Source organism: Corvus kubaryi, unplaced genomic scaffold (assembly GCF_017639235.1).
Source record: "Corvus kubaryi isolate FWS band 111438036 unplaced genomic scaffold, C.kubaryi_AGA036_p1.0 45090, whole genome shotgun sequence".
Classification (NCBI taxonomy): Eukaryota; Metazoa; Chordata; class Aves; order Passeriformes; family Corvidae; genus Corvus; species Corvus kubaryi.
Genome location: NW_024581278.1, coordinates 1 through 16,452, shown reverse-complemented (window position 1 = coordinate 16,452; position 16,452 = coordinate 1). Strand labels below are relative to the sequence as shown.

Sequence of the window (16,452 nt, the reverse complement as noted above, 5' to 3'; positions counted from 1 at the left end):
GCGCTTCTGCTCAGCCTCCAGCTCATTCTCCAGCTCCCGCACACGAGCCTCCAGCTTCTGCAGCTGCTTCTTGCCCCCTTTGAGGGCCAGCTGCTCGGCCTCATCCAACCTCATCTGCAGGTCCTTGATGGTCTGCTCCATGTTCTTCTTCATTCGCTCCAGGTGGGCGCTGGTGTCCTGCTCCTTCTTCAGCTCCTCTGCCATCATGGCCGCCTGCCCAAGGAGAGAAGCAAGCAGAGAAGGAGGACCAAAGTGTGCTCTCCATCACCCTCCAGTGGAAGGTGTCCTAGACGTTGGTTCCCAGCATGGCACTCACATCAGTGATGGCTTTCTTGGCCTTCTCTTCTGCATTCCTGCACTCCTGGATGGCCTCTTCCACCTCTGTCTGTAGCTGGGAGACGTCGGCCTCCATCTTCTTCTTCTGGTTGATGAGGCTGGTGTTCTGGAGTTAGAGGAGAGGATCTCAGGAGGTGTCTGTTGAAGTGCTGACCAATCCTTCTTCAACCCCCTCAGTACTTAATGCCCCCCTACTCCCTGCCAACTCTGTGGGCTTAAAGGATCTGGAGATGTTGGTAACTCAAGCTATTGGAAGCCCACACCCATGGATGGAGGTGACGTCTCTCCTTGAAGGCATGTGATGTCTCACCTGTGAATGGAGAAGCTGGACCCTCTCACTGGCCTCAATCAATTCCTGCTCAGCCAACTTGCGGGCCCTCTCAGTCTGTTCCACCACTGCCCGCAACTCCTCCAGCTCTGACTGGAGGAGGTTGTTTCTTCTCTCCACAATGGCAATGTTCTCCTTCAGGTCCTCGTTGACCCGTGCCATGTCATCCAGCTGCAGCTGAGTGTCCTACAAGGCAGCACGGGGAAAGAGCGTGAAGGGGGATGGTGGGGAAGCAGATCAAGGTCTACCTTTCTTCCTGTGTGGGGAAGTGGGACCTACTGCACCTCAACATTCTAATGGGATAGAAGTCTGATGGGTACCTTGAGGTAGCCCTGCAATGTTTTGACTTGCTTCTGGGCCTCAGCAGCCACGCGGTTGGCATGACTGAGCTGAATCTCCATCTCATTGAGGTCACCCTCCATCTTCTTCTTCAGCCTCAGGGCCTCGTTGCGGCTCCGGGTCTCAGCATCCAGCGAGGTCTGCAGCGAGTCCACCACCCGCAGGTGGTTGCGCTTGGCCTGCTCCATCTCCTCATCCTTCTCAGCCAGCTTGCGCTCATAGTCTGCCTTGACCTGGTTGAACTCCAGTTGAGCCCTCAGGATCTTTCCCTCCTCGTGCTCCAGAGAGGCCTGGTGGAGACAGAGATAAATTAGAGGGCCACAGAGAAGACTAGGACAACCTGGGGACTCATGGGGATGTGATTTGGCTCACCTCAGCCTCCTCCAGTGCAGCTTGGAGCTCCAGTTTCTCAGCATCCAGCTGCTTCCTGACCTTCTCCAGTTCATGGATGGTCTTGTGACTGCCACCCAGCTGCTCCGTCAGGTCCGAGATCTCCTCTGCTCAGATGAGATCTCATCAGACTTGGTGAAAAGTGGTGGAGAACAACGTGGACAGGGGGAGTACCACAGTCTCACCTTGGAGATTCTTGTTCTCCCTTTTCAAGGTCTCCAGGTGCTCAAGCGACTCCTCATAGGCGTTCTTCAGCTTGAAGAGCTCAGTGCTGAGGGACCTGGCCTCTTTCTGTGATGCTTCCAGCTCCACCTGTGACTCTTCAAATTTCTGCTTCCACTCAGACAAGATCTGGAGCAAAGCAAGTGGTCACCCTCTGTTCCCATGTCTCCCATCTGCTCCTGTCTCATCACTGTGTCCTCCCACCTTGTCAAAATTTCTCTGCTTCTTGTCCAATGCAGCAGCTGCTGCATTTGACCGCTCCACATCTGCCATCAGGTCCTCAATCTCATTCTGCAGTCGGTGCTTGGTCTTCTCCAGGGAAGAACATTTGGCATTGACTGCCTCCACCGCTTCCTCAGCCTCCTGCAGCCGCTGGGCCAGTTTCTTCCTACCGTGGGAGAAAACCTGGCTGTGGTGACCCATGGACCAAGTGGATCAACTCAAACCTTTTTCTGCTTATTGGTTGGCTGAGACTCTGGATCTCCTCTACCATCTCCAGGTTCTCATACATTCTCCAGATCCTGATACAGTGGAAGAGTCTTCACTCTCCCCTGCCTCATAGAATCTCCCTCCATGGGGAGATGACTCACTTGGCCTCCTCCAGCTCCTCAGTGCGCTGGATGGCATCTGTCTCATACTTGGTCCTCCACTGTGCCACCTCAGAGTTGGCCTTGGAGAGTGAGCGCTGGAGCTCAGCCTTGGCCTCTGTCTCCTCCTCATATTGCTCCCTCAGAAGGTCGCAGTCATGCCGGGCTGACTGAAGCGCATGGGCCAGTGCATTCTTGGCCTGAGAGGGAGAGGCAGGGAGAAGGTGAGCTTGAGCTATATGTTGGTCCTCAAACTCAGTAAGCACTGGTATTTCTCAGCCAAACCTTCTCTAGATCATCCCAACCAAATTCAGCATGTCCAGACCCAGAGACATCTAAATATGGGTATCTCTAGTCTTGCCCAGTTTGACTTCCCCTGGTCCAGTGCCACCTGACCACCCATAGACCAACCCAGCTGCTTCAGAACTGACCTATTCAGCCCAACCTTTCATCTGGTAGACCAATGCAACCCAACTCAACCACTCTTAGATGCAACGACCCAACTGAACCAGCCTGAATTTGACTTCCATTTGGTGGTACCACCATGAGGGTGAAGGACGCCTTGTCTTGTGACCCTCTCAGCCGTGCCACAAACCTCACCTTCATCTCCTCCTCCAGCTGCCTCTTCAGGTCCTCCATCTGCTGTGTGTATGACTGCTTGCCTCTAGTTAATTGAGAAACAAGGGCCTCTTTTTCCTCCAGCTGGCGGGACAGCTCTCCTGCAGAGGTAGAGCAGGTTTTCAAGGGTGTGGCAGGGATTGAAGATGTGGGGCAGGGGTTGGGGATGTGGGGTGAGGGATACAGTGGGTCAAGGTTCCCACCATTTTCCGTCTGGAGCTTGGCCCGTTGGGTGCTGGTATCATTGAGGACTCGTTGTGTCTCCTCCAACTTGGCTCGGTGTTCAGCTGCCTGATCCTCCATGGTGCGAGAGATCTTCTCCATGCCCACCTTGAAGAAGGACAGGATAAAGAAGAGGAATGAAGCAGGAGAATTATGCCCGTGGTGGAGATAAGATGTCCACCTTGGCCTCCTTCTACCTTGGCCTTTATCAATTGCTCCATGTTGGAGCTGAGGTCATCCAGCTCCAGCTTGAGGTCGCTCTTCTCCTTCTCCAGCTTCTGCTTGACACGCTGTAAGTTGTCGATCTGCTCACTGAGCTCGGCCACACTGTCGGCATGCTTCTTGCGCAGCGCAGCGGCCGTGGCCTCGTGCTGCAGTGTGGCCTCCTCCAGATCCCGCCGCATCTTCTGGAACTCTGCCTCCCGCTTCTTGTTGAGCTCAATCTGCACTGAAGTGACACCACCCGCCTCCTCCAGCCGCTCGCTGATCTCCTCCAGCTCCCGCGACAGGTCTGAGCGTAGCTTTTCCACCTTGGCTCTGCCTGTCCGCTCTGCCTCCAACTCCTCCTCCAGCTCCTCAATCCGTGCCTGTGCTCCAGGGATGGAGATGCTGTGAGCAGACTTGCCTCCACCCAACTCCTCCACTCAACTCAACCAGTTGAGCTGGAGACTTTTCAACCCAACTCACCCCAACAAGCTGAAAACTCTTCAGCTCATCTCAGACAGCTGTACACTTGCCAACCAGCCAGGAATTCCTAAACTCAGCCTAACCAGATAGAGACTCTTCCTCTCAACCCAACCAGCCAGAGGCTCTCCAGTCCAGCCCAAATAAGCTTGAATAGATCCCTCACCTGCAGCTCTTTCAGCTTCTTCTGGAGCTGCAGAGCCAGAGCCTGCTCATCCTCAACCTTGCTGTTCTGCTGGTTGATCTCAAACTCTTTCCTGCAGATGAAAGCAGGTAGCAGTGAGGTCCCTGCCCTTGCTCCCTGACCAGTTTAGACTGGGGAAAGAGGTCCAGCCTTACTTCTTGAGCTTCTCCTCCAGCTGCTGCTTGTCATTCTCCAGATCCATGATGTTCTCCTGGGTCAGCTTCAAGTCACCTTCCAGCTTCCTTTTGGCCCGTTCCAGGTCCATCCGGACCTTCTTCTCCTGTTCCAGGGAGCCTTCAAGCTGTGTGGAAACATGGAAATGGGGGGAAACCTCAGTTTTTCATCATCTCTGCCCCAGTAAGCTCCTCAGCTCTACCCATTGTGGGACCAGACTACACTCACGTCATCCACTTGCTGTTCCATCTTGAGTTTGGCCTTTGTCAGGGTGTTGACTTTGTCTTCCTCTGCCTGCAGGTCATCCAGTGTCTGCTGGTGAGATTCTTGCAGGGCTTTCTTCTCCTTTGTTAGCTTGGCAATCATTTCATCCAGCCCAGCCATCTCCTCTGTGAGGTTCTTTACCTGCAGGAGGAGAAACACCAGGCCTCCAGCTTAGTTCCAGAGGTGGGGAAAAGCTGGGTGATACGGCTGTTGTCCTTGGCCGGTGAGGCCACATCAGTGGTAGAGAACACAAAGGATGTTGAAGCTTCATGTAGCCCAGATCGACTAGCCTTGGATCTCCTCAACCCAAAACAACCAGGTTGTGTTGACCCAAATCCCCAAAACTTAAGGTCAAGGTCTCTCTCCACCCTCACCTTGTTCTCAGTGGCATGTTTCTCCTTCTCCACCTTGGCTAGAGTCAGCTCTAGATCATCTATATCCTTTTTCAGCTCTGAACACTCATCCTCCAGCTTCCTCTTCTTAGCCGTCAGCTCTGCATTCATTTCTTCCTCATCCTCCAGTCGCTCTGTCAGCTCCTTCACCTTGGCCTCCAGCTGGATCTTGTTCTTGATCAGCTGGTCGCAGCGCTCTTCAGCATCATTGAGGTTGTCCTGCTCCTGTATTGGGATGGTAGGTGAAGTGGGGTGGCCCTGAAGAGGTGCTGGTCACCCCCCAACATGGTTTTCGGGGGCAGTCTCACTCACAGCCTGCACTTGGAGCTGAAGGTCATTCTTCTCCTGCAGCATGGAGACCATCTTCTCCTCCAGGTCTTTGCGTCGGGTCTCTGACTTCTCCAGGGCCTCCTTCAGCCGCCCAAACTCTTCCTTCATGTTCTGCAACAGAGCCCAGGAGACCAGTAGCCACATCCAACCCCTTCCATCCATCAACCCCACCCAACCCATTTTAGATTCCAAGCTGCCTGCCTCATCACCTCCTCCCACCTGCATCTCCTTCTCTGTCTCAGCACTCTTTAACAAGGGCTTGATCTTGAAGTAGAGCTTCATCCAAGGCCAGTTCTTCACCCCCATGAAGGCCCTGATGTTCCACTGGATCACCAGCAGTGAGTCCCTAGAATGGCAACACAAATGCCACCACACCACAAAAGTGGTGACCCACCAGAGGTCCCTTCTCAAGGAGAAAGACCCTTCCCCTCTCACCGGCGCTCCAGGATCTTCTTAAACTCAATGCGCATGAGCTGCCCTCGGGCCTGAGCCTGGATGCGGGTGATGATGCGGGAGAGGCGCTCATCCCGCATCTCCTCCAGAAGTCCCAGCAGCCCAGCCTTGAAGAAGACCTGATGGAGGAAGGAAGCAAGTGAGAGGGCGGATTGGTTGGGAAGGGTTGGTGGACAGATGGATGGGTTGATGGGTTGTTGGGAGGATGAAGCGATGGATGGTGGGATAGATAGGCAGGTGGACACATCAATGGGGTGAGACCATGGGGTCCACATAACCCCATGAGTGGTAGGAGCATGGAGAAACCATGTGCCCTCACCTTGGTGTGTCCAAACTTGTACTGGTTGTGGTCAATGTCAATGGATCCCAGGAGCTTCTCAGCGCCCTTGCGACTGTCAATGAACTGCCCCTCAGGGATGGCGGCAGGGTTCAGGATGCGGTATCTGGTGACCAGAGAGGACAGGAAAACCCTGAAATCATCCCCAGTGGGGTTGTCCACCACCTCCCCATATTTTCTCCTCTGTGCCTACCTCTGGCGGAAGTCCCCATAGAGGATGCGGTTGGGGAAGCCCTTGCGGCAGATGCGGATGCCCTCCAGCACCCCATTGCAGCGGAGCTGGTGCATTACCAGAGGATTGTCCATCACACCTGGCAGTGGGTTAGAGGGGTGGTGTCAGACACAAGCCAGACCTACCACCCTTTTCCCTGCCCTCAGCCCTGCCCTTTGCTCACCCGGCTCCTTCCGCTCATTGGGGATGATGCAGCGGACAAAGTGAGGGTGGGTGGTCTTGAGGTTGGCCATCAGCTTGTTGAGGTTCTCCTGGTGAGGAGGGAGGAGGGAAGAAGCTGACCAATGAGAAAGCAAGAGAGGGTCTGGGGGGCTGAAGGAGTGATCCACCATTCAAAAGGTTGTCCTCCCACTGCCCCACACTGGGTGCATTATGTAGGTCCCTCACCCGATGCAAAGCTGAGACAGTCTGAAAGGAGGAACCTTTCTTCTTAGCTCCTTTCCCCTTCCCTCCATCACCACCTGGAGAGAAGAGGGGTGGGATAACAAAGGAAAAAGGGTGACTGGTGGACAATGGTCTTTGCCATCAACTCAACCATCCATTCACCCACCCGCATCTGTCCCAGCGTAGTTGGAGAAGAGGTTGGCCAAGAGCTTCAGGGCTGACTTCTGGTAGAGCCCCACCACTGTTTCATTGAGGGGGTCCTTGTTCTTCTCCAGCCACCCGATGATGTTGTAGTCCACTGTGCCAGCATAGTGGATAAGGGAGAAATGGGCCTCTGGCTTCCCCTTGACATTGCGCGGCTTCCCAAAGTTGGCCGACTTGCCCAGGTGATTATCAAAGAGCTTAGCCTTGAAGGTCATGTCTGAGGCCTTAGGAAACATGCACTCCTCTTCCAGGATGGACATGATCCCCATGGGCTGGGAAGGAAAGACCTCAGTGGTGGTGGAGGACACCAAGCACAACCCAACTGGCAAACTTTGGAGTCCCTGGGCAAGAAAGGGCCCTTCCCCAGCAGTCCCTTCAGCTCCCATGAGGCCCTGGGGGAGGTGGTACCTTCTCAATGAGGTCGATGCAAGCTTGGAGGTCCATGCCAAAGTCAATGAACTCCCACTCGATCCCCTCCTTCTTGTATTCCTCCTGCTCCAGCACGAACATGTGGTGGTTGAAAAACTGCTGCAGCTTCTCATTGGTGAAGTTGATGCAGAGCTGCTCGAAGCTGTTGAACTGGGGAAGGAGAGAGGAGATGGACAATGGGGTTAACTGGATCAACTTAACACCCAACAGCGTTAACAGAATGCCCAATGAGATCAATAGGTGAACCTGAGCCCCAACTGGGTCAGCACAATACCCAGTACTATCAGTGAGGCCAACTCAACACCTGAGAGGGTCAATACAAGGCCCAAAGAGGTCAAGTTTCCACCAGAGGTCAACATGAAGCTTCAGAAAACCATCTCAAACACCCAACTGGATCAACCCAACCCCTAAGAGGACAAACACCCTGCCCCCTCAGTCCTCACATCAAAGATCTCAAATCCGGCAATGTCCAGCACACCGATGAAATACTGCCTTGGCTGCTTGGTGTCCAGAGAGTTGTTGATCCTCACCACCATCCAGTTGAACATCTTCTCATATACAGCCTTGGCCAAGGCCCCAATGGAGTAGTACACCTGCTGGACATTCTGCCCCTTGGTGACATATTCATTGCCCACCTTCACCCGGGGGTGACACAACCCCTTGAGAAGGTCAGCTGAGTTCAGCCCCATCAAGTAGGCTGACTTGTCAGCATCTGCAGAGCATCAAGAAGAAGACATACTGTCAGATTCCACCTAACCTGGTGACCCCAAGACCTATGTCATCCTGCCCCCACTTACCTTCAGTACCATCTGGTTCTGCCTGCTCTTCCCGTTGCTTCTGCTTGAACTTCATGTTGCCAAAGTGCATGATGGCTCCCGTCAGCTTGTAGACACCAGCCTTCTCCTCAGCCGTGAAGCCCAGGACATCAAAAGCGCTCTGGGTGATCAGTGGAGGGGGGTGGGAGAGGGCCTTGCCACCAGCTGTGGTCATGGCTCTCTGCTGGCCACCATTTGTGTGTCCCTCTGCCCTTCCAGCTCGTCAAATTCTCCATCCATGTGAGGACTCATCCATCTGAGGGCTCGTCCATCCAAGGACTCATCCATCCAAGGACTCACCCATTATGAATTCACCCATCCATCTATGGACACTTCTCGCCATGGATTCATCCATCCATCCATCCATCCATCCATCCATCCATCCATAGACTCATCCATCTATGGATTCATCCATCTATGGACTCATCCATCCATGGACTCATCCGTTCACCATTAACTCCATCCATGCACCCATGGACCCATCCATCTGTTTGAGGACTTGTTCACCCGTGGACTCATCTGTCCACCTAAGGACTCCCCGACATGTTTTTATCTTCACCCACAACCTCCTCCACCCCCTGCCTCCTGTCCTACCTTCTGTCCCTCACCCCACATCATCCCACTCCACCAACCTACCATCTTCCACCCTTCATATCATCCACCTTTCATCCCTATGTTCCTCCTCCACCCATCCATCTTCTACCATCTCAACCATCCACATGGCATTTCACCTTCAATTCATCCAGGTGATGTCCACCTGCCCAGCCCACCACTTACGTCAGTTGCCAACAGCTCTTCAGAGTCATCAATGGAGGCCACAGTCACCTCTCCTTGGGAGACATAACTGTAGTCATAGGGGTTGTTCGTGATGAGAAGCATCTCTGCTCCGTGGGCCCAGGATAGAGACAAAAACTGAGCATTTGCACTGGCTAAACAGCCCCAAATCATCCTCAATTGCCCCAGGAAGGAGCAGAGAATTGGAGGAGAGGAAGTAGAAGACTCAAGGCCAAGCATCCTACTCACCCAGCAGCTCTGGCTTCTTGTTGGAGAGGATCTGGTAAAAGATGTGGTAGTTCCTCTCAGCCTTCAGCTGGAAAATGACACGGGACTTCTCCAGGAGGTCTGAGGTGGGTATGGAGAGAAGGAGGATGGAGGCTGGGGTGAGGAGATGGATTCATATATGGAGAGATGGATGGTAGGATAAGGAGGTGGAAAAGGAGGGGTGTCTGGATGGTGGGATGAGCAGATGAAGGGAAGAAGAGAGGAAAATGGAAGGTCAGATGGATAGTGGGATGAGATGATGGATCCACCAACCATGAAGATAGATGAAGGGATGGACTTGGGCAAGGGGGGGGAAGTCAAGGAGGGAGGGAGGTAGACACAAGGAGATGGAGGGACAAAGAATAGGAGATGGAGGGTCAGGTGGATGGTGGGATGAGGAGATGGAGATGAAGAGGTGACTGGATGGAGGGAGGAAGGGGAGATATGTATGGATGAATGGAGTTCCTGAGGGGACGGATGAAGTTCATGGGTGAATAGAAGAGTCTACAGATGGATGAGTCCTAGGATGGATGAATAAATCCATGGATAGATAAGTCCATGGATGGATGGATGACGGATTACAAGACATCCTCTCGCTGGGCTCTCAACCCACTCACAGGTCTCAATGTCAGCTGACGCCAGCTTCCCTGTGGCCCCGAAATGGATCCGGATGAATTTCCCCTGGGAAAGCAGTAGCAGAAGGTGGAGGTGGCTGCCATCTTGCAGCAGATCCCACACCATATACCCTGTCCCACAAACTGCCCCATAGACCCTTCCTCATACAACCCACCCTGATCACTCACAAATCGGGATGAGTTGTCATTGCGGAGAGTCTTGGCATTGCCAAAGGCCTCCAAGGCAGGGTTGGCCTGGATGATCTGGTCCTCCAGGGTGCCCTGGTGGGGTGGGACAATGCTGGGTATGGACACCACTGGGGGACCCTCTTTGCCAAGGGTACATGGACTGAGGCACTCACCTTGCTACTATTGGTCACTTCCTTCTTGCGGTCGCCAATGGCAGCAATGCTGGCGAAGTATTGGATGACCCTCTTCGTGTTGACTGTCTTCCCCGCCCCGGATTCTCCACTGGGGGGGCAACAGTGAGATATTGCATAACATCCTGGTGGGTCCTTCATCCCACCCCACTGCTATGGGGCAGGGTTGGACAAAGTGGGGCCTTACGTGATGAGGATGGACTGGTTCTCTCGGTCTGCCAAGAAAAGAGAGGAGTCAAGTGGGATGAAGTTGGGAAACATGCTTGGCATCTTGGTGTGGAGGCTGAGGTTCTCCATCCTCCCAGGTGAGGACCAGGTCTAAGGCAGGAGCCATTTTTTGGAGTAGGGTTGTTTAGTTTGAGGTCCTCACAGGATGTCCTTACCTGTCAGCATGTTCTGGTAGGCATTGTCAGAGATGGAGAAGATGTGGGGTGGAGCTTCACTCCGCTTCTTTCCCCGGTAGGCAGCCACCACCTCGGCATTGTAGACGGGCAACCACTTGTAGGGGTTGACAGTCACACAGAAGAGCCCTGAGTAGGTCTGGAGAAAAGGGCAGGTGGGTCAGACTCAGGAGGTGCCACCCCACCAGGTGGGGACATCCTTTGTGTAGGTGGCCCACAGGATGTGGTCACAGGATGTCCTGATTTTGGTTGTCCATAGAGGGACTGGAGAAGGGGCATCTTGGGTCTGGGTGGCCCACAACATCCAGAGATGGGACATCTCATGTGTCAGTGGCCCAAGTGGTCTGGAATGGGACATCTTGTGTCCCATCAAGGGGGCTATTGAAGTGACATCTTCAATCTAGGTGACCAGAGGGGTCAGGGGATGCAACATCTCAGGTCTTGGTGGCCGAGGTGGTCTAGAAATGGGATATCTTGGGTCTGGGTGGCCCAAGGGAGCTGGAGAAGGGCCACCAGGTTCTAGGTGTCCTTTGGGTCCATGAAAAAGCCACACCAGGTTTTAGGTGTCCCATAGACTCTCTGGAAGACCTATCTAGTTCTAGGTATCCCAAGAGCTTTAGGAAAGGGTCACTAGTTTCCATCCACCCCATAGGCTGTGGGAAAGGCCCCATCTAATTCCCAGGTGCCCCAGGGGTTTGTGGGAAGGCTCACATAGATCAACCAAGAGGCGTAGCGCTCCTTGAGGTTGTAGAGGACAGCAGGCTCGTGGAGGAAGGTCAACATCGCCATGTCCTCGATCTTGTCAAATTTGGGGGGGTTCTGCTGATGAATGTCAGCTTCCTTCACCGTCACCGTCTGGGGGGAATGGGGAGACAAGGGGGTGGGAGTTGGGAGGTGCCCCCTGGCTTGGAGGGTACCTTGTGGGGTAGGGGGTGCTCCGTTGGTAGGATTTCTTTCGTGGGTTGGGAGAAGTCTCCTATGGGTTGGGGGGCACCCCCCACTGGTTGGAAGTCTTCAATGGGTCAGGGCCCCCACCACTATCAGCCTGGTTTCCCCCTCCCCCATTTGCTCCTCCCAAACCTTCAACCCCCCTCCCTCCTTTGACCCCTCCCCCATTAATTTCATCCCATTAACCCCTCCCTCCTTAACTCTTCACCCCCCTACTTCCCACCAACCCCTCACCCATTATGCCTAACCCCCCTTCTTTCCCCCACCAGACACCTCCTATGCCCCCACCCACCATCAGCCCTTCCCATCCTTAACCCCTCCGTCCATTACTCCCATTAATCCTTTGCCCCATATGGCCCCTTGCCCCCTCCCCTCACCCACCCCAATCTCCCAGCTGCCCACCTCTCCCAGCTCAGTCTGGACGCTGACCTCCCCGCCTTGGCGCCCCATCACCCGCCCCCGAACGAACTCCTCCCGGGGGTGGGGGACGAAGCACTCGCTGCGGGGGTCGAAGGGTCTGGTCTGAGCTGCCAGCCGCTCCCGCTCCCCTGGCCTCAGGAAGGGGGCTGCCGCCCCCAGCGCTGCCAGCACTGCGTCCGCCATCCTGCCCCACACAGACAGGGACCCTGCATCACCTGGGGGGCTGTGAGGCTGTGGCTGCAGGGTCTCGCCCCTTGTTCTATGGCCCCACACAACCCCATTGGCCAGAGCCCATTGCTGTGCATGGGCCCCTATAGCCATGCCCAGACCCCTCTGGCTGTGGGAGACACTATAGCCAGACACAGAGCTTCGTAGCTGTGCACAGCCCCATGCATGGGCCCCTATAGATGTACAGGGAGCCCTATAGCCCACTGCAGACCCACATAGTCATGCACTGCCCCATGCACAGACTCTTGTAGTGATTCAGGGACCTCTATAGCCATTCAAGGACCCCTAATAGCGATGTACAGGTCCTCATAGTCGTGTATGGTCCCATGCACAGAATCCTATAGCCATTCATGACCCCATGTATTGAGCCCTATAGCAGTGCACAGACCCCTTATAGCTGTGGACAGACCCCTATAGTCTTGCAGGGACCCCAATACCCATGCACAGCCCCATGTACAGACTCCTGTACTGATGCAGGGACCTCCAGAACCAGGGACCACCAGCCCCTGGAGTGATGCATGGACCCCTGCAGCACAAAGACCCCTATAGCCATGCACAGACCCCCATAGTGATTCAGGTATCCCTATAGTGATGCACAGAGATGCACAGCATTGCAGGGACCCCCATAACAATGCAGGGAACCTTAGAGTCCTGCACAGCCCCACATGCAGACCCCCATGGCAAAGTATGGACCCCCTGTAGTGATGTGCAGACCCTATAGCAACACATACACCCTATAGCAGCATAGCAGCACACCTCCCGAAGCACCCATCCCCATGCTGCCCCACAGCATCGCCCTCACCTGGAGTCTGTGGATCTAGCAGGTAAGATGAAGGGAGCTGGAGAAACATGCGGAGGGTGAGTAGGGCTGCACCCCGTGCCCCGTACAGACACTCTTTGCCCCATAAACCTCTTTATGGCCCATAGATCTCTTTGCCACATAGACCCCATGTACCCCATAGACAATCAGTGTCCCCTAGATGGCTGTGCCCCCATAGATCTCTGTCCCCCACAGTTCCCCTCAGTGCTTCTCAGGTCTTCTGTGCCTTGTAACCCCATGTGTGCCCCACAGGTCCCCACACCCCAGAGAACCAGTATGTGTCCCATAGCCCCCCTGTGCCCCATATCCCCCACACATTCCTCTGCACCATAGATCCCCATGTGCCCCATAACCCTCCTGTGCACCCCAAAACCCCCCCATATACTCCCTCAGCTCTTCATATCCACATCCCACATTCCCACCCTGTCTCTCTCTGCCCCACGCAGACACCTATGCCAGCCCCGCAGCCCCACGGCCTTTATAGACCATCCTGGGATGGGGAGGGGAGGAGCATTCCTGGGGAGGGGGTGGCTGATAAGGGAGAAGGAGGGGGGCAGCTCCCTCCGCTTCCCCAGCCACAAGATGGCATCTTTCCAGTGACCCAGGCATCCAGGACCTGCATATTCACCCCACAGGATGATCTATGGGGCAGAGCTATCCAGAGCCCTGGAGCAAGGGCTGTCCAGACCCCTTGTAGGGGTTGGATGTGGGGTGGTCCAGGGGGCCTGGGTGCCTAGGTCTCTTGTGTAGGAGGTGTCAATGGAGCCCAGACGCCTGGATCCCTTGTGTGGGGGGGGAAACTAGGGAGCCCAGGCACCAGGGTCCCGTGTGTGGGTGATCTATAGGGACCAGGGTGCTTCGGTGGGGTTTGTGATGATTCTGTGGGGCTCAGATGCCTGGGTTCCTTGTGCGTGGAGGGGATCTATGGGGCTAGGACTGCTGGGACCCTTGTGAAGGGGGTGCCTATGGGGCCTGGATGCCTGGGTCCCTGGCCAATGTCCTGTCACCCATGGGGTGGTGACAGCTCAACCCTGCCAGGTCTATATTGGGAAACATCGGCGGGGAGGATGGGGGGAGATTGTTATCTCGTCCCCCCCAGTGAGGCGCCATGGGGCTAGTAGGGGTCTGAGGGACGGGGGGGTCTGGCAGCAGTCCCCGAACAGCGTGTCCACTTTGTCATCAAGGAGGTGACAAGCGTTCCCGCGAGGTGACACATTCCCGTGGGCGGGGAGGTCCCCACCTCCCCATTGTGCCCCACAGATCCCCCTCCCCTGCCCCACAGACACTCTCCTCTGCCGCACAGAGCCCTTATAGAGCCCCATAACTGCTCCATAGAGCCACAGAGAGTCTCCACAGATCCCCATAGAGTCTTTTTAGCGCCCCACAGACTCCATATAGAGCCCCATAGAGATACTACCCCACCCCTCCTCGGCCCGAGTTCGGCAGGGGAGGGAGCCGCCCGGACGCCGGGGTCCCCTGGGGTCCATCATGTGGCGCCGCCAGGACCGGAGAGGGATGGGGCGACAGATGGCCAGGGGAAGGGAGGGTGAGGGGGGAAGGGGAGGGGGACAGAGGAGTTGGGAGGGGGAGGGACAGGCCGGAGACAGAGGGACAGTGGGACATAGAGAACATGGAGGGACCGGGGGTATATGGAGAAGGTAGAACGACTATGAGAGATGGAGAAGACTGGGCTGGTGGGCCAAGAGGTGGTGGGGTGATGGATGGAAAGTTCAGAGCAATGGAGGGACATGGGACAGAGCGTCAGTAGGGCATGGGGGGTTATGGGACATGGCGTGCAGTGGGACGGAGCAGCTGGTGCCCAGGGGAACACTGAGGCCAGGATAGAGGGACATCAGCCCCTGCAGCAGGAGAAGGTGCAACTCAGGAGCCAGGACATGCCCGAGGAGTCCACTCAGGCTCTGCCCCATATGAGGGGGTCCCAGATGCTGTCCCCCACCTCCTGGGGTCCCTCCCTTCCCACCCCCACATCTGCCCCCAGATTTGTCTCTCCCCCACATGGATCTAGGTTGGTGTGGAGCAGGTTGAGGCTGCAGAACACCATGGGGCAGATAGAGATACATTGTGGGGCAGCTCAAGGTTGAGGGGCAGCCCATGGTTCACATCACATTGCATTAGGGATCTGATTGCATCATGCTGTGGGGCACACTGGGTTGCACACTGGTTGGTGATCTTGTGTGGGCTAGACATCTTGTGGGTGCTGTGCCATGGGGTAACCCCACCCTCCCCACACAAACCCAGCCCCACACAAACTGGTGCTGCTCAATGCTTTTTATTGGCTGACCAAGGTTAGGGAGCTGGGAGTGGGGGTGGGCCACTTGGAGGTCCAGGGGATATTGTTGGGGGATCCAGAGCTTCACTCTTCGTTGAGTCCCTTCTGATGGAGAAGGAGAAAAAGGAAGTGTGAGCGTGGGGCTGTTGTGGGACAGCCATGAGGCACCTGTGGGGAGAGAAAGTCCCACCTTGGCTCCAATGTCGCGGCTCTTGGCCCGCAGCTTGTTGACCTGGGACTCGGCGATGTCAGCACGCTCCTCTGCCTCGTCCAGCTCGTGCTGCACCTTGCGGAACTTGGCCAGGTTGGTGTTGGCCTGTTCCTCCTGAGGGGGCAGGGACATCAGTCAGGCTCCCACACAGCTCTCTCTGGCCTCCTGCTATCCCAGCTGCTCTCCATATATCTGACTTTATTATTACTCCATTTGGCCCACAATAGACCCACCTGTCCTTCCAGACATCCCATATTCCAGCCACCCAACCATCTACTCAACTAACCATCCATCTAGCGTTCCATCCATCCATCCATCCATCCATCCCTCCCACCACCATCTCTCCATCCCACCACCTACCAACTTTCTCTTCACCTACTCTCCTCACCCACTGACACCCCACCCCTTGACCACAAGTCCCCTGCTACTCCCCACATCCTCTGCCACACCCCAATCCCACCCTGTCTCCTCCTGGGGGGGGTGGTCCCACAGGTATCCCTCCAGTGCTCACCGCCTCCTCTGCCTGTCGCTTGTAGGCTTTGACCTTCATTTGGAGCTTGTCCACGAGGTCCTGGAGCCGGACCATATTTTTACGGTCCTCCTCCGTCTGTAGGGTGAGACACATGTGGATCAGGACCTGACCCTACCTGTGCTTTGAGTCACCACCAGAGCAGTGAGGGCCAGGAAACAGTTAATGATGTTCTTGGGGACTGGAGCCTCTCTAGATCTGTGGGTGTCCTCAACTGTGGGGCAGAAAGCGGGTTGTCTCTCTGTGTGAAGGTATCCTCTTGCCCCTGATGAGGTCCCACCTGAGGTTCTGGATCATGCAGAGATCCCATGGATGCTGGGACACTGAGAGGTGGCCGTGGTGGCTCATGACCACTGGGCCAACCACGTTCTGGGTCCCACTACAGTATCAGACATAGAGGCAGTGGGTGGTCTACTTTACCCATGTCTATATGTCCAGCAGGTCAGCCATGTTCTAAGTCATGTACAGCATGAGATATGAGGCCCTGTGGCCACAGGGAGAGTGGCTGACCTCCAGCACCACCTCAGGCAACCCACCTGGTAGCTGAGCTCCTTGACGCGACGCTCAGACTTGCGGAGACCCTTGACACTCTCAGCATGGCGCTTCTGCTCAGCCTCCAGCTCATTCTCCAGCTCCCGCACACGAG

General features: G+C 55.5%; 2 protein-coding genes across 2 annotated transcripts; both read right to left on the bottom strand.

Annotated features, from left to right (window-relative positions):
• Positions 1–6: 6 nt before the first annotated feature.
• On the bottom strand, positions 7–13,216 carry LOC121672226 (myosin-6; the record flags this gene model as incomplete). Its single annotated transcript, XM_042044805.1, has 37 exons — positions 13,199–13,216; positions 12,759–12,795; positions 11,711–11,912; positions 11,072–11,215; positions 10,343–10,499; positions 10,147–10,174; positions 9,942–10,050; positions 9,769–9,861; positions 9,583–9,646; positions 8,948–9,046; positions 8,702–8,805; positions 7,907–8,045; positions 7,553–7,821; positions 7,089–7,259; positions 6,643–6,952; positions 6,480–6,553; positions 6,256–6,343; positions 6,054–6,171; positions 5,843–5,966; positions 5,506–5,642; positions 5,290–5,416; positions 5,053–5,181; positions 4,723–4,965; positions 4,313–4,489; positions 4,066–4,211; positions 3,893–3,983; positions 3,240–3,629; positions 3,024–3,150; positions 2,803–2,921; positions 2,206–2,402; positions 1,820–2,003; positions 1,579–1,744; positions 1,376–1,500; positions 985–1,293; positions 647–850; positions 317–442; positions 7–213 (listed from the first exon to the last, which is right to left on the bottom strand). Coding segments are annotated over exons 3-37 (5,496 nt in total), but the record flags the coding sequence as incomplete, so codon positions are not given.
• A 1,834-nt stretch (positions 13,217–15,050) lies between these two features.
• On the bottom strand, positions 15,051–16,447 carry LOC121672227 (myosin-7; the record flags this gene model as incomplete). Its single annotated transcript, XM_042044806.1, has 4 exons — positions 15,051–15,171; positions 15,257–15,391; positions 15,789–15,884; positions 16,343–16,447. Coding segments are annotated over 4 exons (357 nt in total), but the record flags the coding sequence as incomplete, so codon positions are not given.
• Between the last annotated feature and the right edge of the window lie 5 nt (positions 16,448–16,452).